The sequence below is a fragment of the Anomalospiza imberbis genome, chromosome 5, assembly GCF_031753505.1.
Source record: "Anomalospiza imberbis isolate Cuckoo-Finch-1a 21T00152 chromosome 5, ASM3175350v1, whole genome shotgun sequence".
NCBI classification, from domain to species: domain Eukaryota; kingdom Metazoa; phylum Chordata; class Aves; order Passeriformes; family Viduidae; genus Anomalospiza; species Anomalospiza imberbis.
In genome coordinates this window covers 32,883,897-32,911,104 of record NC_089685.1, presented here as the reverse complement: position 1 = coordinate 32,911,104, position 27,208 = coordinate 32,883,897, and the positions used below count along the sequence as shown (strand labels likewise).

The window sequence follows — 27,208 nt, the reverse complement described above, 5'->3', positions numbered from 1 at the left end:
AAGTGAATGGTGGGAAAAATACTAGCTCCAAGTCTTATGTTATAAAAACTCAGGAGAACTTGGGCATTTTCTGTATATTCAGAAGCCAAAGTCACAGGGCATTGTGGCATTTAAGCAGAAATTGGCTCTACATTTACTTCCCATATTTTATTGGATACATGCTATGCCATTTACTTGCAACCCCTTAAATACATGCATTAAAAAAATCCAAAAAACACAAAAAAAAAAAAAAGGCAAAGCAAGCCTATATTAATTTTTAAGCATCTGGGGGATTTAGATTACTCTTAAAATATGTGACATATGTGATTGTATATTATTCCACTGTTAGCAGATGAATTTGGGCTTACTATATATAAATATCTCTCTATATATAGCAGTCAGTCAGTGGAACTCAATCTATTAATGGTACCACAGTTAGGGATCTAAGGGATGGGAATAAACAGTAGTGTTAACTTTTTATTCCAAAATGTGACTACTGGATTATGACAGAAAAACAACTTGATAAAACAGCTAATGCAGTGCTTTGGAAACAGGTATGAAACATCAAAACCTCCTGTGGGCTCTGTGTGTTTCTAGTGATCAGCTTGCAGATCGCCTTTTCATAGTGGAAACAAAATGGCCAGAAAATGGAGTGTTCCCATGTTAAGGTAGACAACAGAAATACGAGCACACATCAAAAGGAGTATAATGAGGGCTAAGGAACTTTGCTTACCCTATATTTTTAGGATTTTAAATCTGGCTCAGCAGCAAATATAACAGGAAAGCAAGGTCAAGCTGACACAATGTCGGTTATTCTCTCTCTTCCTCAATATGTGTTTGCAGTTCCTATCAAGGTTAATGCAAGTTTTGTGCACATGTGGGGGAAATGGAACATAAATGCTGCAAAAATTGGACTCAGATTTAGTTCAAATAAAGTCTAATAAGCTTTAGGAAAATCCATCAGCTTGAAAACTGATGTCTTATCACTGAAAAAAAATCTTTAAAACATCACCTCCATATGCTTGCTAAGTCCAGGTCTGGAAGAAACTGCTTGTAACATTCTGCACTCTTATGAACCAGTTGTGAATGTAGCACAAACACCAAACCTGGCCCGTTTTTGAGGCTTAACACAGATCAGCCAGGACTGTATCTTTTTTTTATTTGGGCATCTACAAAATTTCTAGTAATGTTCAAAATTAACTCAGTACAGCTTGTATTTTCTCCCACATAACCCTTCACACTGACATTATTACACGTTCATTACAGACTGTTGCCTTTTAAGTGAAACACAAAATACTTAGGTTGGAGGTTTTCATGATATAATCAATTCATGGAGATGGGGTCTTATGGCACCCTTCCCAGATCTAATGGACAAACCTGGGCCTTACACGAAAAGTGCAGCTGCACGTGGGCATTAAATTGCATGTTTCTACTTAGTTATGTAGAGAAGTGTCATGTAACTAAGGAATATGCTGTCGAAGGAATTAAATAATTAAGTTTTAAATTCTGCACACTTTTTGTACACGATTTTCAGTATTACATACTTGATTTATAATAAAAATGTGAAAAGGAACACATGGAGTATAACTATAGTATGCTGCTAAAAATATTTTTAAGTCTTATGATTTAATAGCAATCAACATGTAAAATTCTGTTAGATATTCTGTTTTAAAATTAGGAATGTCATTTAATAAAATATTTTCAGTTTAATTACACAGTTTTTGCCAAGAATGAGGAAAATAATACAAAATTTAAGAGGCTGTATTTTGGACAAGGGAGTCAGCATTTCCAAGCTTTTTAAAATCTCAAATATGAAATCGTTCACTCAACTCAGCGACTTTTACCAAAAAAAAAAAAAAAAAAAAAAAAAAAAAAAAAAAAAAAAAAGGCAAATACATTTCTGCTTCAAAGGAAAATTTAAACAGTACAACCCATAGCACATTGTTTCCTGCAGCAGAGACACCCCTTCCTACCAGGGCCTTTATTATGCATGACACAACAAGCAGCACCCATTCAACCTGAGGGAAGCCCACAGGCTCGCAGGGCCACTGGCTGGCTCTTTGTCACCAAATGCAGCAGGTTGAATGCAGACATCACTGTGATATCCTCACCAACAAAACCAGAGGCAAAGAACAGGGGCAAGAGCTGAGTAGGGAAGAAAAAAAAAAGAAAAAAAAAAAGATGAGAACAAATTAAAACATCAAAAATGTTTTCATTCATAGAAAAAAACAATACTTAAAATTTTATAAGACCACCACATGGGACCATAATTCTAAATGCACTTTTTTAGTGTGTTTAACTCATTCTTTTTACCCCACCCTCCAACATTTTTACACATATTACATGGAATTCAGTGGAACCATTTTATATTCTACAAATGAGAGGGTCTGGACATTTTTATAGGGGGCATTCACAAGCTGCTTTAGATATCCAACTGAGAACAACTTGGGGTAGTAGCCTAGTCACAAGTGCAGTGGTACAAAGGAAAAGAAACCTTAGAACCTCAGCTAGACAGTAGGAATCCTGCTTGGAACACCCAGGAATGCTGGGCAGATCAAACATGCAGGCTCCTTCTATTTATTTTATTTAAACCAAGATCACACTCCTCAACATTTCTGAATGCTGGAAACCAGTCTTTGCTAAAAATTGTTCTTTTGATGACTTGTTTGAGTAATGTGACGTTTCATTGTAATAAACTTGCCAGATATCTTAAAACCATGGCTTTTCAAAGGCAGGAAATAATTCATGTCGTAAACTGTCCATGAGATATATTTAAACAATCTTCCAGCCAGTTCAAATGTAGCAAGCAGAGAGATGGCAGTCATGAGATTTTATTTCAGAAGGGTTTAATACACAAATGCTAATTGTTCCATTCACCCCACAACGGGAAAGAGGAAATGCAGCTGCCTTACAGCCCAGCCATGCACAGACACAGCTCGCTTCAGAAGATTATGTGATGTGGGACTGGAGCCAATCCCCAGCCAAAGCCGGTAAGAAACGCTCTGGGACTCTCGTGGAAGCAGGATCAGGCCCCTAGTAGCTGTGGAGCAGCAGGGCAGGTCTCCCAGCCTCCTCCCAGTCTCACTCTTTCGTCTTCGGCAGCCCAGGAGCCGCGGGGGTGCGTCCTGCCATGGCCCATAGCAGCGGCTGTGCCAGCCGGGGACAAACCTGCCACGGTCTCGTCCTGAGGGACAAGACTCTCAGAGGAAGGACACTTCTAGAGCACCCCAAACAGGTGCAGACACCCCATCCCTGACAGCATTCAATGTCAGGCTGGATGGGACTCTAAGCAACCAGGTGTAGTTGAAGTTATCCCTGCCCATTGCTAGCGGTTGGATTAGGTGGCCTTTAAAGGTCTCTTCCGAGCCAAACCGTTCTGTGATAATTCCATGACTACAACAAGGATCCGGCCCCCAGCCGTACCCATTACCAAATCGGTCTGAGCGCATCTAACAGAAACCTGCCCGCATCCACAAGCCTCAACTCGGTCGTAGCCAAACCAAACTCGCTGCGAGACTCCCGACACTTCCGTGCTGCCCGACGGCGGCGGAGTACGGGGCGGGCGGGCACAGCGGGGCAGGCAGCCCCGTGAGCGCCATCACACACGCACAAACACGTCCCTGTCGTAGCGGCAGCGGAGCCGCGTGAAAACCAGCGCGAACCCCTTCGCAGCAGGCTGCCAGGACACCAGAGGGCTGTGCGCAGCCCCGCCGCAACTCCGCCCTCGCCCCGCAGCCGGCACTGTCCCGCAGCCGGAACTGTCCCGCAGCCCCGCAGCCGGCACTGTCCCGCAGCCGGCACTGTCCCGCAGCCCCTCAGCCGGCACTGTCCCGCAGACCCTCAGCCGGCACTGTCCCGCAGCCGGCACTGTCCCGCAGCCCCGCAGCCGGCACTGTCCCGCAGCCGGCACTGTCCCGCAGCCCCTCAGCCGGCACTGTCCCGCAGCCCCGCAGCCGGCACTGTCCCGCAGCCGGCACTGTCCCGCAGCCCCGCAGCCGGCACTGTCCCGCAGCCGGCACTGTCCCGCAGCCGGCACTGTCCCGCAGCCCCGCAGCCGGCACTGTCCCGCAGCCGGCACTGTCCCGCAGCCGGCACTGTCCCGCAGCCCCGCAGCCCCGGGCTGAGGCCGCTGCCGCGCTCCGGCAGCAGCGGTATGGAGCGCCCCTGTCGGCGGGCAGGCCGCAGCGGCCCTTGCCGGTGGCGCCGCCTTGCGGCCGCTGCCCATGGCACTGTTGCGAGGCGCTGCACTGACGGCCCAGACGGATACTGCCTCCCTGCCCCCTTCCTACTCCTCCCTCCCTCCTTCAACTGTAAGCAGCTTAAAGGAAATTATCTGAAATTACCGAGAATTATAAAATAGATCCTGGCCTTTTGAAAATGTCAAGCATGTAAGTGTTCACCAAAATGTTATTATTTACTCTCACCTATTTATAAGGACTTGGAGGATATGCAAGTCCGGAGAGCCCAATAAAATATCACTGAGCATCCATGAAAGTACTTTATTGCAGTTAATCTAATTTATTCTTTTATTGCTAATGCTTTGATTGCTATTTCTGTTCACTCTTACATTATAGCAATGCCCAGTAGTTCCAGTGGGAGGAGACCTCCTGGTGCTAGGTACTGTACGCACACAAACCCTGCCACAGGAAGCTTACAGACCACCATAGGAACGGCTTGTGAAGAATCAGTAAAGAGAAGTGCATTGTCAAACTCACTGCAATTAATGCATTTGGTTTGGAGGTGCTTCACCCCACCTGGCAATTCCATGGGTACAGAGAAGAGATTTAGGGAGAATGACAGTAACATTGCGACAGGTTCTTATCTTCCCTCTACTCTTTCTGTGGTGCATGCAAGCTTGGCCATAGCCTTTAGCAGGCTCAAGTGCCGTGTTTATGTCTCTAATTTACTTAAGAGGAACAACCAGAGCATAACAAGAAACATAGGGAGAAGTCCAGGAAAGGGCAATGTCATTGGTGAAGTGTCTGGATCACAAGTCTGATGAGGAGTGGCTGAGGAAGCTGGGGTTAGCTAGCCTGAAGAAGGTTGTAGCCAGGTGGGGGTCAGCCTCTTCTCCCAGGCAACTAACAGTACGATGACAGGACATAATCTTAAGCTACATCAGGGAAGGTTTAGGTTGGGCATTAAGAAGAATTTCTTCACAGAAAAAGTGATTAGACATTGGAATGGGCTGCCCAAGGGGGTGCCATGGTCTAGTTGACAAGGTGGTGCTTGGTCAAAGGTTGGACTTGATGATCTCAGGGGTCTTTTCCACCCTAAATGATTCTGTGAAAACACCATCCTCGGAATAGAAGGCTGGTGGTTTAAACTCCCATGATAGCCCTCTAGGGGTTAAGCAAAACCCCCATGCTGGTGCTGGAGGTACCTGCCTGAGCCCCAAGGGACCCCATCTGTACTGGCACAGCACCCCACCTTGCCAGTGCTAGGGCCAGGTGGCCTGGGGACAGCAATGCTAACACAGCTGTCACATGCCTGAGCCACAGTGAGTACTGCAGCACTGCACTTCCACCGCACAGACTCGCCACCTCCCATATCTTTACTGCAGTACTGCAATATGCCACTTTCCTGTAAGGACAGCTGCTACATGAAGAGATCAGAGAAGAACTCACGATTCAGGGAAAGGGATGATGCTTTTACACATCACTGTTTGGGTTTATTTTGGTGGATTGCCCTTTTTTAAAAAACACCTGCTGCTTGCTGTGCTGCCTGCAACACCCAGGACACTGTTGGCTCCGCCACAGTTATCCCTGGGTGTCAGCAAACCCCTTGGAGCCCCTTCACTGTACTTCATTCTTTAACAGAGTACAACACGGATCTTCTATCTGTTTGAGTCTCATAAGATGGACACCATGCTCAGTAATAACTTGCAAATCTTGTAAGTACAGATAATACAAATACAGCAGTAACTATGTCATTAGCTGAGTTTCAGAAGCAGCTTTCTAGAATATGCATTTTAACTCCAGGGAAACCTTCCTCTTAAGAGCCTAATGTTGGCAAATATTAAGGAACTACCAGCTTTCAAGATCTTCTATATTGTCCATTGTGAACATTCAGAAAACACAAGTTTCGCCCCAAAATTATTAGCTATAAAGTAACATAGGTGGTCTGTCAAATTTGTCCTTCGGAAATTAAGAACTTTGTATGTACTCAGGTTATGTTTTTTCAACCTCTGTCTGCAACTAGAAAAATTTCCTTGGGTGAAGGACAACTTGAGAGGTTAAATTCTGATATTACCACATCTTGTTTTTAAGAGCAGTAGGGGAAACATCAAGGGTCTTGGGAGCTCGTAACACTACTGGTTTAAATTTTTCCATATTCAGCGTTATTCCTGAAAACTAAGGTCCAGAATTCCTAAAATTACATGAGAATCCCAGCTCTCACAAGAAAAAACATGAAGTTTTAGCTCTTTACAAGTAAATTAAAAAAACATCCACAAATTCTTAAGGGAAGGATCAGGGGTTTTTTTCTTGCCCCAGTAATAAGACCTTAGTAGTGTGAGGTTTCTATTTTTTCCAATTTCCCTTCCCCCAGCCCCAAGTCTCTGGCCTCATTTGGAGGGCAGGAAACAATTAAGAGATAGGCACACACTAGTCAGAGAGCCAGGCTCCCAGGCTCTTGTTAGGAATTCCTGTGTCACTGGAAAAAACAAAGAGCAAAAATATTGCCACACTGAAGAAAGCCAAACAACTAGAAGTTAGAAAGAAGTAAAGGCCTGGGAGTCTACTGTACTCAAGTGTTAGATAAACAGTTTAATTTTTATCAGCATTTGTTTTGTAAAGTTTTTTCAGTCCAGCAATAACTTTGAACAGTTGTATTGCAAAGGGTTTACTTATTTATTTTGACACAAAGCAAACTATAACCAAGTACTTCCCTGACAAAACTTAGTGGATTATTTTGTATATATGTTTATTTCAGTTTTAGTATTTTTTTTTTTTTTGGCTTTTGCTCACCTAAAGCTGCTGCCAGTCAGATCTACCCTCAGGAACTGCAGAAACAAAAGGTGCAGCCTAAAGAGAGAACCACATGAGCAAGTGTTTCAGTAGATCATGTCTTTCTGTGCCTAAACAATTATAAACAATCACTTTTCCTTAACACATTCTGTGCTAACACCAAAGACCTTGGCCTTTCCTGCTCTCTGCACTGCACTTGGTGGCTTTAAGGGACTTTCCTGTTTGCAGGTTTGTCATGGTGTATGCTATGGTGTGGACAAAGGCAATGTTAAATAGCTTGTAAGAGATGTTTAATAAACCATCATTAAGCTGCCAGCTGTGGCAGGAGACTGGAGTACAGGAAAACTTTTCAGCAGGGGCCTGATGATTGCTGGTTTTTTATCAGTGAAAGAAGGAGGGAAGAGTTCCAGTTCCCACTGCAGTCCAAGATGTCTAATCCTGAAACTAGCACCCTTTGCAGTGTACAAAGTACTTTCATGCTTATATACCTCATTATCTGGGCTGTCCTAGCCTCCCAACAGCCTGAGAGAACCATGAGGAGGCAGTCTTCAGCCCTCAAAAAACCACACATCCTGTGCATATGCATTTGTGATTTATAATTATATTTTTAGACAACTGCATGTTTCAATGCACCATACTGTATTTGAAGCATTTGGCAAAAAGTAGTAAAGGTAATTGACAAAAGCCTGGGAAAGGATAATTCAGATTTGATGTTAGGAAGAAATTATTCACTATGAAAATAATGAGACACTGGAGCGGGTTGCCCAGAGAAGTGGTGAATGTCCCATCCCTGTAAGTCAAGGTCAGGTTGAATAGGGCTCTGAACAACCTGGTCTAGTGGAAGGTGTTCCTGCCCACAACAGAGGTTTTGGAACCAGATAATCTTTAAAGTCCCTTCCAACACAAACCATTCTGTGATTCTATGAAATTTACCTTTAAAGAGAGATTTTGGGCTCTGGATTTTCATGTGCTCATACATGTATTGAAAATGCAAACTAGGTGTCTTCAAAAGTTTGTGATTTACTATTTGCTATTAAAATGGCTTGTAAAAGCTCACTGTCTGATGAGAATAAAATACTTTAATCATTAACAGCTAGGATAATGAAAAGACAATTATAAATTTAAGCTTCTCAAAGACTTATTGAAAAGGAATAAAGCATTCTAAATGAAATTAACTGCATTAACCTTACAGGTCTACAGAAGTACTGTAGCATATAACTTGCATGCTTCTCAGCATATATTCTCCCCCTATACAATATTAGCTTCTCAGTTACAGCCACAGAAATCTGAAGTATTAGACCTGAATTCCCACTTCACTTTTAAGACTCTCAGTTAAAGCATGTTCCCCTTATCTGCTTGTGCTGGAATGTACAAACCAAATGGCAATTCTGTCGACTTCTAGGAAGTTTATATTGTGCCCTGATAAAAGAGGTAATTACTGCCATACCTTGTAATATTTGAATGAAACACCAGGAAATGTCAAGGTTTAAACTTGAAGGTAGTACTGTCATTAGAAAGGAGCCTAAACAGTGAAGTTCAAAACCTTTCTGTTTCTTGAATTTTATGTATTCTCTTATACTGGATTTTGTTCTTAAACCCTTCCCAGAGCAACTGAAACTCCAACCTATAAAACCTTCCTGCAAAACACACTAAGACATTTTCAAGTACCAGTTTGGCCCACATATGCTTTAGGATACTGTCAGATGCAGGTGTTTTAATGGCCCTTACTTATAGGAATCATCATTTGTAAAGCAACCAGACAAGTCACTAACTGTGGAGTCTATTCAGTGTTTCATAACATGAACTGTAGCAGTTGTCCCTGCACCCACAGAGCCAGCAGGGCTGGAGGTGGCAGATGACTGCCTGGGCACAATAAGCATGACCCACACCACGGCTGCTCAAGCTCGAGGGGTACACAGGGCCCTCCCCAGTCCCACGGCTTCCTCAGCTTCCTCACAGTGCCCACCAGCCCATCTTCCTTCTCCTGTGAAACGGTCCAGTCTATGGATGTTCTGAGGTATCCTTTTCATATTCTAGCTGGGAAGCTTCAGCAGCTTCTCTTGATGGTGGGAGTAGGGAAGGAAGAAGAAAAGTCTAAAGGTTGAGATCAGACAAAACCCAGAGGAAAGCAGGAAAAGAGAATGAGCAAAGATGCTCATCTGCTCACACTGAGTCCCACTCTCTGATACATAATTGACAAGCATTTCCTTATAGACTAATACCCTCCGTACTTTATCCTTAGGATGCATAGAGGTTCCTACTGAGGTGAATCAGAGATATTTTTAGGAGTTCAGCCTTTAGTCTGAGCTTTATTACCCAGACTTCAGTCCTCCATGTAAGAGAGATGAGATTCCCACAAGAGGTTTTAGATTATCATACAGCCTAAAAGTATTATTTTTCCAATAAAATAATCATGAAAAATCTCGGAAAACAAACCAGATTCTGAAATCTCTGCACACAATTCAGCCTATGCTATGTGAGGAGGCACCATATATCTAAGTTACCATTTACATTAGAATGGTTCTCCAGAATAGAAAAATTATTTAGACTTAAAAAGAAAAACACTACATCTGAGAAGAAAATAAAGACGTATATTTAATTTTCATCTAATTATCAAATTGAGCTAACATTCTCTCTAGCAACAGCTGCCTAAAATAGAAAGCTCACTATCTCTCACAGGAATAACCTTTTCTGTATGCTGAACTGACCACTGCATTGTTCCCCTCTCCCGCTAGCAAAGAAACAGCTTGGCAACAATGAGACTGGTGTGACTAAAGCCTGAGGGTGTGTCCAGGGGCCAAATTAAAAAAGCCTGAGAAGTGAGAAGATAATCAAAACAAATGACTTTTTGAAGGCTGTACCCTCCAAAAAAGCAACAAGGGAAAAGGCATATTAACACCTTACTGTTCGGCAGCTGGCTCCCGTGGACAAGAAAACTGTGGGCTTGATTTCTCCTTATTTTACTATTAACATTTACACACAGCATAGCAGTGATACTGAGCCCCTCTAAACAACCAGAGGATGTGGCGTGTGGAGATGTGGAGGACATCCATGCTACACTGAGTAGGAGCAGAGGAGGGATGCAATTGTTTCTGCTTTAAGTAATACAGAAGAAAGTCCTTGCTCAAGGGACTCTCACTTGGTCCTTAGGGAGGGTAGTAAAATGCAAGGAGATTTCATTTATGTAGAGACAAGACAGCACAAGCCTTGTGAACAACAGATGAAATGGGAAAAGAGAAACTGCAAAGAGACACAAAAAAGCAGCAACCCCAAGGAAGGGAAGAAACAGGCCAAGGAGTCCCCCAGCCCGGGATGAAAGAGAATTCTTGGCTAAGGGCAGAAACCAGTGGGTCTCTCAGTCGAGCAAGTGCTCATACATCTGTAATTTGCAAATTATTTCCCAATAGTTACAACTGGCAATACTTCCCAAAGGAAAGTAAATATAGGTCAATTGGGATTCCCCTCCACTCCTGCTCCTCCCAGATCTGATGCACTAAAATAGTGCTGAGCTGTGCTTTCATTTTCCCTGACTTGGTAGCCTGCCAACATACAGCACATTCCTTTTATGGCACTGAGTTTATAACTACAACAGTCGTAAACTATTCTTAAATGGGTCTTTTCTGAGAATCACGATCCTTTCAACATCTTGAAAAATTTCTCATTTTTTCTATTCCAGGCAGTCCTCTCCAGCACAGTGGTAAAGATTTCATTGCTTCTGGTCCTCAGATGACGAGATATAAGTGTTCTGGAAACAACTTTTAATTGAACAATTCCTACTGGCAAGCCCAAAAGCTTTTTGTCTTGCACACCAATAAAGGATTCATTCTCAATACTAAAAGAAAAAACATAATAAAAATTTCTGGGTTACTGCTGTGAATAAAACTATGCAAGGGGTACCCTAGCACTCAAAGACATGAAATCCATTTTTGTTATCAGGCTGGTTTGATTAGGTATGTCTCCCTCTCCACCATTATTTGCATTGTCAGGCTTACTAATACAGCAGAGATAACAAGCTTTCAATTCTATTTTCAGTTTGGGACAAATCCCATGCATCATGTTAAATGCAACTTCCTTTTATAGCCATGAACAGAAGCCCTTCAACAGAAATCTCTGTTCTGCTATTCTAAAACACCTTTGTACTAGCTTTTACTTTTCAATTAAAAAAAAAAAAAAAGAAAAAAAAAAGACTAATTTTGAAGATTAAACAAAGGCATCATTTGGAATTGGCATTCTTTTAAATTGTGTCAAACATTACTCTGTAACTCAGCAGACTTTTTCCTCACCTTACAAAGATTATTTGCCTGGGTAACAATATGCAATTAGATGCATGACAGGAGCAGTTTCTCTTAGGTAGAATAGCTCATAAATGAAGCAAAGAGAAAGCCTCCATCTAACTGGTATGACTTAAGCGGACTTCAACACAAGAAAACAGTACACTCCGGCCCTGCAGGGCTTTGTTCGCTGACCGTGCACTCCCGAGCCGCAGGGCACACACTGGCTGCAGGAGGGATGAGGGAAGCTGCCACTTCTGCTGCACAGAGAAGCTGAATTCTCAAACATCACAGACCACGTAAATTTGGTGACTGTCTTTTATGAGACACTGTAAGGAAATGTACAAATGATACCTACTAGTCCACTGAAGGAGACAAAGTCCCTGAACATATCAGAGAGCCGGAAGAGTTGTGATTCCAGACATGGTTTTGCCCTCCAGTTTAATGAGTTCTCAGAGTAAAATCTGTACCGGGGAATAAGAACTCCCAACACTCCCTGCCACAGCAGGAAACTAAGGCATCCTTAATGGATGCCATGGAGTTATTACAGTGTATATAGGAAATTACCAACAATCAGTAGGTCTATTGCCAGCAGATTTTTAAGATATTTAAAACTCTTTTAATTGATAAAGTAATTAGTGCTAATATCAGTCTACATGTGCATATATGCACATAACGTGTCTATAGGTGCCATGCACCCTGCTAGAAAAATAAAGTTTCAGTGCAAAAGGCACATTTGTCTTGGTTGTGTAATTTCATTCATTCTGCATTCTTCAGCACAAGCTATTTGAAAGCTGAATAATCTCCCTGTATTTGTATTATTTCCTACTTGAGAAAATATAATTTTTATATCAGACTCTGAACCCAGACCTGAGTATCTTGTATTTTTGTAAAAATGTTTTTAAGTAAAGGGTTTGTAAAATTTAGTTATGATCTCTCTGTCAGACAGTATAACTTCATCTCAGAGCAATTCAGGTGGTGGTTTGTTTTTTTATCATCCCAGCTGCTAGAAAAACGCTCCGAGTTAAAGACATCGTAGCTGCCAATCTCTCCCCAGCAGTCTCCCTTACATGGAAATTTTCCACGTGCCTTTCTCTACAAACCAATACCGCTCCTCACCACCGAGCGGTGCCAGCTCCCTTTGGTACAGTCACACACTGCACAGCCCCGTCAGCTGTCCTTCAAACAGCACGCACAGGTCTACGCATATGTCAACAGAGCAAAAGCATCCTTTAAAAATGTACCTTTGATCACACAGATTGTGTCACGATGGTATGCAGAGCAGCCTTATGAATATACATGAAAACCTCAGCCTTTTTTCCAAAAATATTTTTTTAAAATTATAGCATATAGAAGGTCTGACATTGCACAAACAAAAACAGAAACAAAACAAAACAAAAAAAAAACATTAGAGAATGCCTCACATTCTGCAGTAGGAACATTTATCATCCAAAAACCAAAGAATATTTATGCAGCTGAGAAAAACCTCAAGCATCCAATACATAACAAAATAAAATACCATCAAGTAAAACAGAAACTCCTAAGTCTTCTCTTGTCAAAGTTGTACTTTTATTTTTATGAATAGCAGTGAGAAGACACCACAACGAGTAGGGAAAGATATGACTTAAGCTTTGAGTAAATACTGAATGTCAGTGACTGAAAAGTGAGAGAGCGAGAAAAACTATTTCTGTCCTAACAGCAATAAATTTTATTAAAATATGAAGACCACTTGATTTTAAACCACAACCCAAATTTTCTGCCATTTAATAACGAGGATTATATGTACATCTACCTGTGTTTAGGTAATTACAGGGATAAAAACATTTATTCAAGACTCTCCTTCTTACAAGAGAAAATGTTGTAGAGCCATAGAATCACAGAATAGGTTGGGTTGGAAGGGACTTTAAAATCATCTGGTTCCAACTCCTCTGCCATGGACAGAGGCACCTTCCACAAGACCAGGTTGCTCAAAAGCCCATCCAGTCTGACCTCAAACACTTCCAGGGATGGGGCATCCACAGCTTCTCTGAGCAACCCCCTTCCAGTGCCTCACCACCATCACAGTGAAGAATTTCTCTGTAATATCTAATCTAAACCTACTCCCAGTTAAAAGCCATTCCCCCTTGTCCTGTCACCCCAGGCCCCTGTAACAAGTTCCTCTCCAGCTCTCTCGTAGCCCCAGAAGGAACTGGAAGGGGCTCTAAGATCTCTCCAGAGCCTTTTATTCTCCAGGCTGAACAAACCCACCCTGTCTTCATAGAAGAGGGGCTCCAGCCTCTGAATAGCTTCCAAGGACAAACTTTTTCAATGGAAAATGTTATGTGGAATCTGTGAGCTGAATTGTGATTTTCATTCCAGTGCAGTTTAAAAATCCACAAACTTTTAGGCATCCTGCATCTTCAGGCATTCTAAAGCTGTTTTCCAAATCTTGAACAAAAGATGTATTAATTCTAGCAAAACTCGCTTAAATTATTTCCCTTCTTTTCAATTCTCTTCAAAGTGTCCAAAACACGAAGGTGTCTCTTCCACCTTTTTTAATTGATTGAAAATACTTACTAAACATTACATTTTTGTCAATCCACATTTCCCAGCCTTAAATGCTTTCAAAAGGCAAAAAAAATACTCATCCTGTATCCATCCAGCTAGACTTGCCATAACCATGCAAAACCTTTTCTGCAGGGCGAAAAGCACTTCCCTTTGGGAAAAAAACCCATAAATATTTTCTCCTGCTCTGTTAAAGCAGACTTACAGCAGTGCCAGGCAGCAGCCACACAGGCATGCATGGAGCACCCCCAGGCAGTGCTGGTGCAGCTGGGGTGGCACAGGGCAACAATGCAGCCACCAACTTCATTCTTCTCTTCCCTTAACCTTTGGCTGCTTTCAAGGCTTTGTAATTTAGCTTTCCTCTGGATCAGTATTCTAAGATAAATGTTGACATTTTCTTTGCATAATCTGTCCCTAAAAGTGACATCTGTTCCACTTCCTTCAGCAGAGGCAGCAGCAAGCACCTGCAGGCAGCCCCCCGCCACAGCCAGCTGTCAGGAATCTCATTAAGCATTGCCCCAAAATGCAGTTTGTTTCTGTCCTACTTGGACTCGTGCTCCAAAAAAACAAAATCCTGCACTTAAACCATCAGGGCCCTCTTTCCCATCTTGGTCCTGATATTTCACACCATGCTGAGACATTTGAAATTCCTCAGCAACTCAGCCATGCCCCCAGACCTCAGGGGCATGAAACCTCAGCAACTCAGCCTCCAACCCCAAGACAGGGCCCTTTTCCTGTGGTTCACTTCAGCACATCTCAGTGAGAGCCTTCAGCATCCCCGATCAGGACAAAACAATGAAGAACATGCCAGCTCTATGTCCACCTGAAGTATTTTTGAAATAATAATTACTGATTAGAATTCTGATACATTTGCTCAGTATGTTATTTTTATAGCCTTGGTATGTATGTACAGAAAAATTCACATTCTCTTACAGTAATCTATATGTTTGAATTCTGTGTAGTTGCTCGGCAAAGCAAATAAGAAAATTAATAAACCATAACCTATTATCAGTTAAGTCCATCTGCTAATTTCACACTTTGTAACCCAATACAAAGAAAATAAAACCAACACATCAGATTATCAGGTTGGAAATAAGACTGTTTAAAAAACAGCAGAGGCAATTGCCTGAAGTAGTTGCAGTGACTACTTTGAAACTTGAAATCTGTTGTGCAGACCTTGCTCTGTGCAAAAATTGTCACTGGAGCTGCCAAAGCTACTTTTTTTTTTTTTTTTTAAGAGAAGTCTTTATCAAAGTCTATCAAGCTTTCCATCTCATTCTTAGGAACTGCACCTCAGGTACTTTAGCTGCATTAATATGAGACTATCAGAAATTAGGCATACTAATATTGATCACTATATTCCAGGATAATGGAGCTGTCCTGTGTGCCTGAAACCTTTCCCTGAGGTTGCTCTTCTTCTTCTTCTGACAGATTAAGAAATTTATCCTAAGCATTTGGGAAACAAGGAGGGAAAATTGTTCAGAAAAGAGCATGTACCTTGGAGGATTTTTGAAGGGTTTTTGCCTTTACATAATCTCAAGAGGAAGATGGTAATAACCATTTTTGGAAAGGAAGAAAAGACTGACTGGTGAATTACATGGCCATAAATCTATCTTCAATACACAGAAAGCTTTTGAAACAAAATACTAAACAATCCATAAACAGGCAATGAAAATTAGAAAGCAGTAAGCCACCATGATGGGCTTACCAAAATCTAACCCCATAACTAACATACTTTCGTTCTTTCCTTGTACTCTACAGGCAGAAGGAAAGCAGCAAATCAAACAGACATCAAATGTAAAATACTTTTAGACAAAGCAAACTTGAAAAGCACTTTTCTTTTGGATAAAGGTGTAACACAGGTGCAGAGCTGCTTGAATAAACACACTTGTTCAGCGCTTCTCCTACTGACCAGGGCCAAAACCCAGCAAGTAGTACTACTAAAACTACATAGACACCAACCTGCAAGGAGTGTGAAACGCCCTGAAGAGCTGAGCAGAACTCAAGATGGTCTTAATAGATTGGAGAAATGGTCAAAAACCAGCAAGATAAAATTCGATACAGTCAAGTACAAAGAATCACATTTGGACTTTAAAAGAAATCTTCAAATGCACAAAATGATCAAAAGTAAGAATGCCAGACTAGCAGCAATACAGCAGAAAAGGATGTCAAGGTTACAGTGAAAATAAATTGAGCCAACAGTGTGAAACTGTTAAAAAAAAAAAAGGCAGATAACGATCTGGAGTTTATTAAAAAATAGAAACATAATACATAACAGGAGGGACTGAGAGACAAGTCTTGTCTGCTCAATAGCAGTGAGGTATCAGTTGGAATATGCTTCTGGTTTGGGGTGCAGGGCAGAGACAGTTGAGGAGAAGTAAAAAAACCAGAGTGGTTCAGAAAGCCAAATCCCTGTAAAAATTTTTAAGCACTTGGCTTGTTTAGTCTACAAGAGTGATTGTGGAAATGGGATAATGCTCTGAAAATCTTCCTCTCATCTTAAATAGCATTACATCACTCAGCTATTTCACTGTCTTTATTACTGCCACAGTTATTACTTGACTATCATTAGAGCAAAATGTACTGGTCTGTAATGTATGTAGCTGAGCAACAAAAACGGCTTGTTTTCCCCAGACAGCTACCGTATTTCACATTTTAAGACTTCACAAGAAGAGCCTGGAGTCTTAAAAAATATCTATTGTAATCCTTCCCAGCATGGTTCAACAACTGCTAGAATAAATTGGTACAAACCAGCACCTCTCTCAAGTTCAGAGGCGAGTAGCAAAGCTGCCTTGTGTTTTTGGATGAAGGATGCCAGGTAGCAGTTTAGATACCAGGAGCATATGGTGGGTCCTTTCCCCAGTAAGCCACTAATTTGCTCCAAGATCTTGTCCCTTTTGTGAGCTTGCCTTTAAGTAAAAGCAGGAGTACACAGAACAAGCATAGACAATTTGGTTTCTTTCATGAAATGAAATGTCAAGAGATGTGCTGTCTGCACAGTGTATTTTTCCACCATGTACACACAAGATCTGATGCAGCACTGATTTTCATTCTGGGAAAAAAAAAAAAAGAAAAAAAAAAGAAAAAATGAAGATACAGTCTAAAAGTACATAGCAGTTAAATATTAAGACTTTGACGAACAGGGCTGATTTTCCTTTTCTGCAGCCATTCAAAAGCAGAGATAATAATGCTATAGAAAACCGAAATAAAATTATTTCTGGAGTTTGTGAATTTGCATCTCAGGGCTGTAACTTCACACAGTTGACTGATTCACCTCTACTTTTCCACCTGTCCCTGAGCTGGCAGCCAAAGCACCTGCTCCTGTCTTATTCCCATCTCTCTCTCACACTTGTGCTATGGCTGCTGACAGTGTTGTTGGTGTGTGAGCCCAACCAATCTGACCTGCAAGCCTTGGTTTCAGCATTGTGCAAACTGGGTCAGTGCACTACTGAATCACCCATTAATAAAAATTCGACTTGAACTAGAGTGTAAGCTCTGATTGTTCATCATCAGGACACATTAGGATGTGCTGCTTGTATACTCAACCGTTTTTCTTAGCCAACTGAGCAACTTTGTATGAAGCCAATGCTTGCTCTTGAACCAGCTGCAGGAAGGCCAAGGCCAGACTCACTGTGCTGCATGAACCGAAAGAGTTCCATGTATCTATGTGGTTCCCACCCACCAACCCCCCTTGAAGGTCCTAGAAGTTGTTAAAATCACCTACACTCTCTGTGCAGCCATCTGGAACTGCCTCGCCTGCAGATTTCCCTGAGAATCATGCACTGGGGAATGAAGAGGAACAAGAACAGGGCAATCCCTCAGCCAGAAGGAACATTTTGTGGGCTATTTCCTTTTGGCAACAACTGGCATGGATCACTTCCCCAGGAAGCTGCTAAGGTTCCATGTGTTGAAATTTTTTTCCATTTTCATTGTGTGCTGAGAGTGAAAGTGGTGGCATTTGGCAGCTACATTCCATCAGCACTATTGTTATTCCCTGATGGTAGGGATTTGTTTTCCATCAGGTGAAACACAAAGGTGTTGTCCCATTTTGGAAGGACACAAAGCTAAAGAGACCCGTGGGGAAATACTTCCAAATGCTATGCATGACATTACTCTTTAAATTTCTTGGATGAGGTAACGCTTCCCAAAAAAACAATGTGTTAGCACGCTATGTACATTTTGCTAAGCTGCTGCCCACAGTTCAGACAAATCATCAGTCTTGATGTTCAGATGCTACTGAAAGGAAAAAAAAAGCTGGGGACCTCTGCAGAAGTCCTGTCCTTAGACTTTGTCTGTGCAACACTCAAAAGCTGAATCATGTTTAAATCCAAAACTTTCTGGAAATAAAGAAATACTTATGCTATTAATTATTTTACAAAACAATGCTAAACTATAATTTAAGTATGTGAGGACAGCAAAACTGTGTTAGCACCTTATAAGTGTAAGCATTGTTCTTGCCTGTTTTGGGCTAGTATTGTTCAGTTCCTCAGATCTTAAAATCCTTATTGCAAAAAGCCTCTTTATTCCCAGGTCCAGTTACAAGATTGTGTGGTTTTCAGATAATGCTGAATTGAGGTTGCTAAATGAGAACCAGAAGGCTGGAGCTAAGCAGATAAATTATAATTTGCAATTACCTCACCATAAACGGGGTTCCCAAAGAATTCTTCTACCCTATTTTCACGCAAAAAATACAGATCAGCATCTTCACAGATTAAAGACACAAAAAACCCTGTTAAATACACAATGACGTTCTTCAACTTCTGGTAGAAATTAATAATGCAATATGTGTTTCCTTCCTTTTCTTAAGTGGTTAGTTGAAAATTACTTTAAAAACACTGCTATTTGGTTATACATTCACAAAATACCACAGAGAAGGACTTAAATCTTTGGTTTTGTGCTTTTTTTTAAGCTAGTACATATTAATAGCTAACTGAGAACCAAAGATCCTTCTGAGGGAAATGAAGCCTCTGAAAAGATAACAATAAATCCTACCAAAGCAAGGTGAGTAAGGGAAGGGAAAGTTAGCCTGTAGCCACTTCTACTCTATGAGACACCAAAAAAAGACCTCTGTTTTGTGTGGAGAAAATAACCTTGAAATAACTCCATGTATGGACATGATTATTCCTGAGCAAGAAAAACCCTATTTCAGTCTAGCCTTGTAGTTTGTTCCAAAATAAGCATACCAACTTCAGAGTTACTCAGGGAAAGATAAATCCACACCTGACTTTATTCAACAGTAATTCCTAACTACAATGTCATAAACACACCAGGAATTTGAGGGTCCATGTGGGGGTCTTCTGGCTAAGGAACCCTTAAACCAGAGCTAGACCCAGCTATAATTAGGCCAATGTTTATCCCACTTTCCTATCAGTTAAAGCCTCCATAGCTTAAGTTCATACATAGCCTGGGTGCTACCCAAACTGCAGCTTTTAATGAAAAAGAAAAATAATAAAAAGGGGAAAATAAGGTCATTTTCCCTACCTGTGACTAATATAATGCTGCATGTAGGTTAAGAGTTGCTCTGTAATGAGGATACACTCACTTGAATTATGCAGCTCAACAAAGCTATCTCCAAATTGGATGGCTTTACTGCATTGCTGGCTTGTAGCAATGCCAGTCAGATGCAGACAGGCAGACTTCTTAACCTTCTGTCTGAGAAGATTAAATCCTTAACAGTGTGTTTTCTTCTCTTCCCCTACTGACTCTTACTACTCCATCTTTTAAAATAAGCAACAAAAGAACCGTTAACAATCCACCTAAAAGAGAAATTCTGTTTTCCAGCATTTCTAATGTAATAAATAGGCCAGATCTCCAATGATACAGAAACAAGTATCAGCTTACAAAGCGGACAAAACATGAATAGGTAAACAAGATCCTCCCATACCTTCATAAATAACAGGGCAAAGGACCAAATACCTCCCTCACATGCAAGCTGGCCCTTACCAAACAGCTGTAGGGAATTCTTACGGTATGTACAAACAAAAAATAAGAAATTCTTACAGTATGCACTGACATAAACATCTGAATTAACTAACCCCTGTGAGAGCGTGTAACTGCTACCACTTGGAAAAATGAGCAAGGTCATTCAGTCAAAAGACTTTATTTTTGTCTAGGATCAACTACTTTATATGGCTTTGCAACCAAATATAGAAACATTACCCCATCTACAAAGGCACTATTTTTAAAGATTGTGCTTTTGGAGGAAAAATAGAATTGTTTTTTCTTCCTAAAAGATCATCCCAAATGTGTATTATTAAGATCCAAGGTACATGAGATGGGAAAAGAACTGATCAACCACATTCTGGACAAACCATATTCTATATAATGTTTAACTGCACTAATTTTACTGGTTTTAACAAAGCAATGCAGAACTTTATTTTTTAAAAAATCCTTTTTTAATCTCAGAATTCTAGGATTATTTAGTAACTCTGATTAAGTTGCTAACCCTATTTAATTCCCTACATAAATTTTAAAAGACAGTTGAAAAATACTGTTCTAAAATAAGCCATGTCTAAAATGAGGCAGGAGATTCTTTTAGAAAGTATGAGCAAACATCTGATTAAGATGACAAGCCACATGGAAACTACTCCCAGAATCAGACTCAAAGGGCACTGTTACCAACCAAATTTGGCAGACAAGGAACCATGACGAACTGCAAAGGCACGCAGCAACGTAACAAAAAGTTTGGAATCATCAGCAAATAAGACAGAAAGCACTCGTGTCTACTCATCAAGGGCAAGAACATAAGCAGGACGAATTCTAAGCATTAAATTCTGGACTCAGATGAGTGGCACTGTGACACAGTAGGAGTGGAGATAGCAGTTCCATTTACAGGTGACTTGCCATAAGCAAGCCGTAGCAGTAAGGCAAAGTATCTGGCTAGTGCAGATTTCTCATTCTGACTTCTATCTGTCCAGAGGGCACATCTTCAGAATGGTTTTAATAGCAACAACGGAGAAAGAGCTAAAAGCATGACATAATGTAAAGCTCTATACTCTCCTAAATGCTGTGTTTAGGGTCAGAACACTTACAGAAACTACCTTACAGCATTTATCAATAGCTAACAGTTGACTTTCAGCCTTATCTGTAGATAACTACTGTTAGATTTGGCATTTTTAATACACAGCTATGTTTAAGATCACTGTGCCTCCAGACAGTCTTTGAGCTAAGAGGGTAATGACTGAAAATTCAGCTCAAGGAGGAAAGACAGCATTTATAGCTAATTTGTCAAATACTACAGGAAGCTTAATTAAGTCTCATTTCTGTTTCCAGGAATATTACAATGCACCAAGTACAGCTACATCAACTTGGGCAGGGGACTGTAAGATATAATTTAGACTTTATCTTTTGCATCGATTGTATCTGTCAGAAGAATAACACCAAACAAACCTAGTCAGTGAACACACTGAGCTTCCTCCGAAAAACACAAGCAAATTCTGAGCTCACTTGTGAAGTTTAAGCTCCTTTTTTGACCTAGCGATGCACAATTTACCGCGAGCTGGGGGTCGCGGCTGAACTGAACTCATTACGCACTTGGTCAAGCGCTGCTTCCCCGAGCCAGCTGTTCGCTGTGCGCCCCGTTTGAGTCAGGAGCTGCCGCTACCGCGCAGGACACCCGGAGCCAGGAGCTGCGCCGCGCCGGGGTCCAGGCGCTGCGGCGGCCACGGGATCGGCACGGCCGGGATGCGGCCGGGATGCGGGGCCGACGAGTGCTGTCAGGGGTTCGCTCCGTGACACGGGGACCGACCCGAGCGACCCCCGACCCCAGCCCCGCTCTCGGGCGCCAGCAGGGCCCGCGGGGTCCTCCTCAGCACCGACCCGCTCCCCTCCGCTCCCGCCGCAGCCCCGGCAGGTGCGGCCCGGCCCGGCCCGGCCCGGCCCCCCGCGCCGCCGGGGCCGCTCCTCCCCTCGTCCCCGCCGCAGCCCCCGGCCCGCCCTCCCCGCGGCGCGGCAGAGGGGGCCGGTGTGCGGGTGGGGGACCGGGCGCAGCTCCTACCTGCGGTTCCTACCTGCGGCTCCTGCGGCGGCCGCCAGCGCCAGGCAGAGCGCGGGGAGCAGCGGCGGCGGCGCAGCGCGCATAGGAGCGGCCCGAGGGAGCGAGCGAGCGGCCCCGGCCCCCCCGCCCCGCGGGAGCGCAGTGACGGGCCCGCCGCCCGGGGAGCATGACGGGAAATTCCTGGGCACCGGCGGCCAACGCCAAATATGAACATGGAGCCGGAGACTCCCGCCGCACGCCCGGCACGACCCGGCAGCGCGGGGAGGCGGCCGGGACCCTGCCCCATCCCGCCGCCGCGGCACGGCCGAAGTGCCCTGACGTAAAGGGTTAAAGGGTGCGCTTCGGGCAGCCCGACGGAGCGCCTCCTCGCTCCTTTAAAGAGACGCCTCTGCAGTTCCAGGAGCCCCGGCCGGCCGGAGCGCTCTGGCCGAGTGGAGCCAGCGCTGCCGTGACCCTCGGCTGCCTGCGCGGCGCCGGCCGGGAGCGGGGACAGCGGGGACAGCGCCGCAGCGGCTCCGGCCCACGGCTCCCACCCGGAGCCAGCTCCTCACTTTAGCACCGGCCCCGAAACTACGACAGCGCTCAATGCCCACCGTGCCTAGCTTCCAAAAAGGAGGGAACTGAACGACATCGAACTTCTTCCTCCTCCTGCTCTCCTTTCTCACACCACAGCTATATGTATGCGGGACAAATGAATGCAAATAATGGACTTACACAGCCTTCTTTGTTCCCCCTACCCCCCCAAACCTTCAACCTGTCACTAAAACAATTCTCAAAAAAGCATAAGATAATGACAGGAAAAGAAGCCAGCCTCTTCTGCTACAAAATCGCTTTGATGACTCTCTATACCTCAAAATACCAGAAAGAGGCTGAAAGCACAAGGTTAAGGCTTTTCACCCTTGTCCTTAACAGGGGAGACAACAGAGCATGTCCACGACTTGGGAAGCAAGGTAATGACTCTGCACTCCCTGTGTACAAAATCAGGACAAAAGTCAAGCTGACAGTTATGTGAACCTCGGCTCTGTGTGTCAGCTCACGGCAGCACCTGTTCACATCCTAACAAATACTAAGAATTAGTTACATGGCTGTAACAAACCAATCTCTCCCCCCATCCCAGATAAGAAAAACATTTGAGTCAGAGACACCCAAATATCTAGAAGGTGAGACACATATAAAAACCCCTAATAAACCTTTAATTCGAGTTTGGTTTGGTTTGTTTGTTTGTTTTTTACAGGATCGGGTGACAAGTTACAACAAACATCTGATTTTTCTCAAATGTTCAGATATTATACATATTCCCCTGTCTTGCAGGAAGGGATATCGGTCAACTTAACAGTTTAAGATAAAATAAGCTGCATAATAGTACATATTACAATTAAAATGTACAGTGTTTACAAGAAATATATCTTAGAAGCAAGATAGATGCATTTGCATCGAGGCGACCTTTTAAAATGCCACAGCTATTTTTACATTCACTCTTGCAACAGGTCACAAAATGGGGTCACTAAGGTCAGGTTAACAAATCACTATGATGCACATCAAATACAACAAAATTAGTTTATATACATATATATAATACATATACATGTATATTATACATATACATATATGTATATAATAAAACTCATCAAAAATCTACCAGACCTGGCACAATCTACTTACCCATCAAAAATATGTACTTGTCCTTGGTAAGTAGAATTCTGCATGGCTGATTATATATTATATATACTCATTCATTAGCATCTGAGACATAAAACCGAGGATTTAAAATTTTTCGGCTAACAAACTTTCCAATAATAAACATGGTGCCCACAAAAGCACAAAGGTAAGGCACAATAGGATTTCCTGTTGCAAAATAGTGTGCATCATGTTTACTTAACTGTAGGAAAAACGTGCATTATTTGTGCAAGTTCATGCTGCAGATCCATCATATCTACAAAATAAAGTGAGTTTCAGTAAAATTTGTGGGACTGGTGTGCTTCCAGTCTCACCTCCTACAGGATGTTCAGCCGGGTAACTAGGTAAAATGGTTGTAGAAGTGGGGATTAGTAAAGCCAATAATCTTAGATTTGCAACTAAGCTTCTCAGCAACAATTTTGTACTTCTAGGTAAACATTAGTAAATTTACAAGCTTGGAATCACAAGATTTACTGTCAGCTGCACTAGTTTGCATGAGCCAAAATTGTTGCAAGGAAGGAATTTTAAAATTTTAACACATAAATGGATAATTAAAACATGTTATAATATACTGGGAATGTCATTTAATCCAATGGTATTTTGTCACAGCCCTGACACTTGTAATAATAAATACAGCTTTTCACAAAATATTTTTCCAGTATCTGCCAATTGCTTCTTTATTGCTCACAAATTTGAATTCATTACAATTGGTATCAGACCTTTCACACAAAATCAGTCAGGTATTTTATATAAAACCTATAAAAGATATTTAACCTGTATCCAATACTTTTAAGTATTTGGCCTCTTGTCATGGTACAGCCAAAACCATATAAAACAATAGGTTTTGAATAAAATAGGAAGCTTATTTGCTGCTTTGATGCAGACATCCTCACAGAACACAACCCTTTTTGCCACCACCAGCATTTACATTTATATACAAAACCCAGTACATCTGCAATCAGTTCATCTTCCCTCACATTAATATGCAACCACTCATGCCAAATTCTCTTTCCCCATACCCCAGCTGCAGAAAAAGATTCTTATATAGCAACAGAAAACTAATATTGACTGAATTTTTTTTTAAACTTATTCATCATCAGGAACTGTAGGTTGCTTGTTACAAAATACCCACAAGATTATTTCACAGGAAACTATGGAAATACAGGAAGTCTTCTTTTCTCCATGCTTTTGTATTATCAAAAACACTTCTTGGTGCAAAAATACGTCACCACATCTGCAAATGTATAATGAAATTGGTATTCCTCATGCAAAACTTAAATGCATCGGTTTACTACAGCCCCAGAAAACTTTGTGGAACAACTTGTTTTCTCTTTTTTGTCAGCTCAGTATTACTGCCTCATTGCTAAGTCCCTTTGGAAACAAGACTTCTGGAACGTTCAAATTTTTATTTAATTCTTTAAAGTATTACATACAAAAAGCACTAAAAAAGGAAGACGGCGGCCAAACAGGAATATTCCTGTTGCAAGTAACAGTCCTAGAAGTTGTAGAAAGTTTTCTCAGGAACTTCCCTGAGAATTAGTTGTGCCTGTCCGAAGACGCAGATGTGACATAGAGTTCATGTGTTTGTTTGATGGCTTCAGTGGAGTGTTACAATTAAGAGCCTGGGGAAAACGATGATGATACCGATCTAGTCGCAGGTATTTTACTGTTACCAGCTTTCCTACAAGGCAAAGAAACAGAAAGAGAAACCTTCGAGTTTACTATTATTGCATTTTGCTTTACGATGTAAAACACAAATATGTCATTACATCAAAATTAGTTTACCAGGTGGTTTTTTTTACAGCTCAATATTTTAGATACAAAACATTTCACCATTTAAAAGAACTCCAACTGCACCCATCTTCTGCACCCACAGGTAATTTCTACCCATGTTTTGTTGACAAACTCCCATTCCTTACCATCAAACCAAGAGCCATGTAATGCCTTGAAAGCCTTTCCAGCATACTCCGGGGAGAGACACTTGACATATACACAGCCCTAAGTAAGAGAAAGAGGGATTTGGGTTTTTTGCAAGCCCAGCTGGAAAGGATGAGCAAAGTATTAAGATGTTACTGGAAAGACACTCACCTCACGTGAATTTTTGTCTACGGCAATATGAACAATTCCATCATTATCACTGCACTTCTCCAAGATTGCTTCTTGAATTGCTAGATGCCAGTGATCACCTATTTCCCTGGGCAAACAATGGAAGATTTAAAGGATTATGTAATTTTTTTAAACATTCACAACATTCTCATACTTCCCTACTGAGTCTGGTTTCTCTGTAACTTTACATAATTTTCTGGTAAATGCCTCTGGGACAGATTAAGTACTTTTCTACTGAATACACTGTAAATTGGCTCCTATAGTCCACTTTAGAAAATTCAACCCTACAAATCAAAAGGAATAACCTCTGTTTGGGGGGTGGGGTGTTGTCCTAAAATGGGCTTATCCAAGTGGTGCTTAGACTGATAGTTAAAAAAACTTTTACTGCCTTGCACAGTAAATGTCTAGAAAACACAAAGTCTGATGCTGTGATGTGAGGGTTCACAATGTACAAGTGAAAAAGCTGGACAAGCTGTTCCCTTGATATGATTCCTCCCTGACTTTTGGCAGTAGAGAGATGATTATTTGCTGTGCTAACATTAATAAAAACAAGTTAACCAGTATATTCCCAGATGATTCTCAAGTCAAGAAAAAAGACCTGTTTCATGGGGCTGCTTCTAACAGCTACTGGTGTATTGCTGAAAGGAATTCAGTAATTATTGTTAGTGTACAGTCACTGTAAGAGCAGCTAAAACTAGTTTTGCTAAACATACCTTGCACCCACAGCAAACATCAAAACAGTACTTGACAATCTAATCACAGACTGGTACATCCTGTGTTTTAGGTGGATGAAAGTATTCATCCCTTTCAGGTCTGGAACAAGAACATAAGCCTCCTCCCTCTAATGACACAAGCAGATTAATAATACAGTTTGTCTTGCACTGAGGGCTTTGGACTTCTGTTTGTGTTTTCTTTAAGAAAATTCCAAGGGTATGATAAAAACTATTTCCTTAAGTAACAATCCTCTGAAAGACAGGTCACAGAAGAAGAATGCACTAGGGAGTACAATATGGAATTGGATGAAGTATCTCACTATGAACGTAATCCAGCAGTCCAGTAATGGAGCTAGGTCAACTTCCAAAAGAAAAGGTCTACAAAAAGTCAATGTATTAGAAGTTGCAATGCTCAAAATAGCTGACTGGACATAAGCACTACAGACAAGTGTCAAAACACAACAACTCCTAGACTATAAATGTGGAGGCTTTTTAATGCACCTGTTGGGCATGGACTGGGTCAATACTGAAATCACTGAAGCTTACAGCAAAGATATAGGCTAAAATGGGAGAGTGTTCTGACAAAATAACATCTCAGTAATTAGTTCCATTAACAGCAGACATTTTGAACTGCTAACATTCTGAAACAGGAAAGTAGCCAATACAACATACCTATAAATATTACAGTGAAGCTTCAGGAATTGACTTATTTCGGTACCACTCAGACTAATCAATACAGCTCACAAAAACTCCTTCAAAGCAAGGACAATAAGGATGTTGATATCACTTAAAATTCTCTGCAAATCTCATGTTTTAATCCTCCTACAGGAGGATCAATTTGCTTCAAGAAGAACCCCTGAAATTTCAGTCTTGCTCACCCTACTGCAACCTGAAAATTATTATAGAAGCCACAGAAGCTGGTGTCTTTGACCAGTCATTAAATCTTAAAGACAT

The 27,208-nt window shown here is 41.8% G+C and overlaps 2 protein-coding genes across 8 annotated transcripts in view; both read right to left on the bottom strand.

Moving 5' to 3' along the window:
- Positions 1-22,059, bottom strand: part of MSRB3 (methionine sulfoxide reductase B3) — an 80,259-nt gene extending 58,200 nt beyond the window's left edge. For 2 of the 6 annotated variants that reach the window (XM_068190112.1, XM_068190114.1), the window contains exons 1-2: positions 21,759-21,885; positions 1,998-2,124 (exon numbers count right to left, since the gene is read on the bottom strand). In XM_068190112.1, coding sequence (XP_068046213.1) covers positions 1,998-2,073 — 76 coding nt within the window. In that variant the 5' untranslated portion in view covers positions 2,074-2,124; positions 21,759-21,885. Of the gene's footprint in view, positions 1-1,997; positions 2,125-6,947; positions 7,005-21,758 lie in introns of those variants that run through there. The other 4 variants (XM_068190111.1, XM_068190109.1, XM_068190110.1 and 1 more) reach the window with 4 other exon arrangements.
- An 871-nt stretch (positions 22,060-22,930) lies between these two features.
- LEMD3 (LEM domain containing 3) overlaps positions 22,931-27,208 on the bottom strand; it is a 41,496-nt gene continuing 37,218 nt past the window's right edge. For both annotated transcript variants that reach the window (XR_010999083.1, XM_068190107.1), the window contains 3 exons: positions 25,524-25,629; positions 25,355-25,433; positions 22,931-25,116 (listed from right to left, as the gene is read on the bottom strand). Coding sequence is in view for 1 of the 2 variants with exons in the window: in XM_068190107.1 (XP_068046208.1) it covers positions 24,953-25,116; positions 25,355-25,433; positions 25,524-25,629 (349 nt within the window). In the remaining variant the exon portion in view is untranslated. The remainder of the gene's footprint in view (positions 25,117-25,354; positions 25,434-25,523; positions 25,630-27,208) is intronic.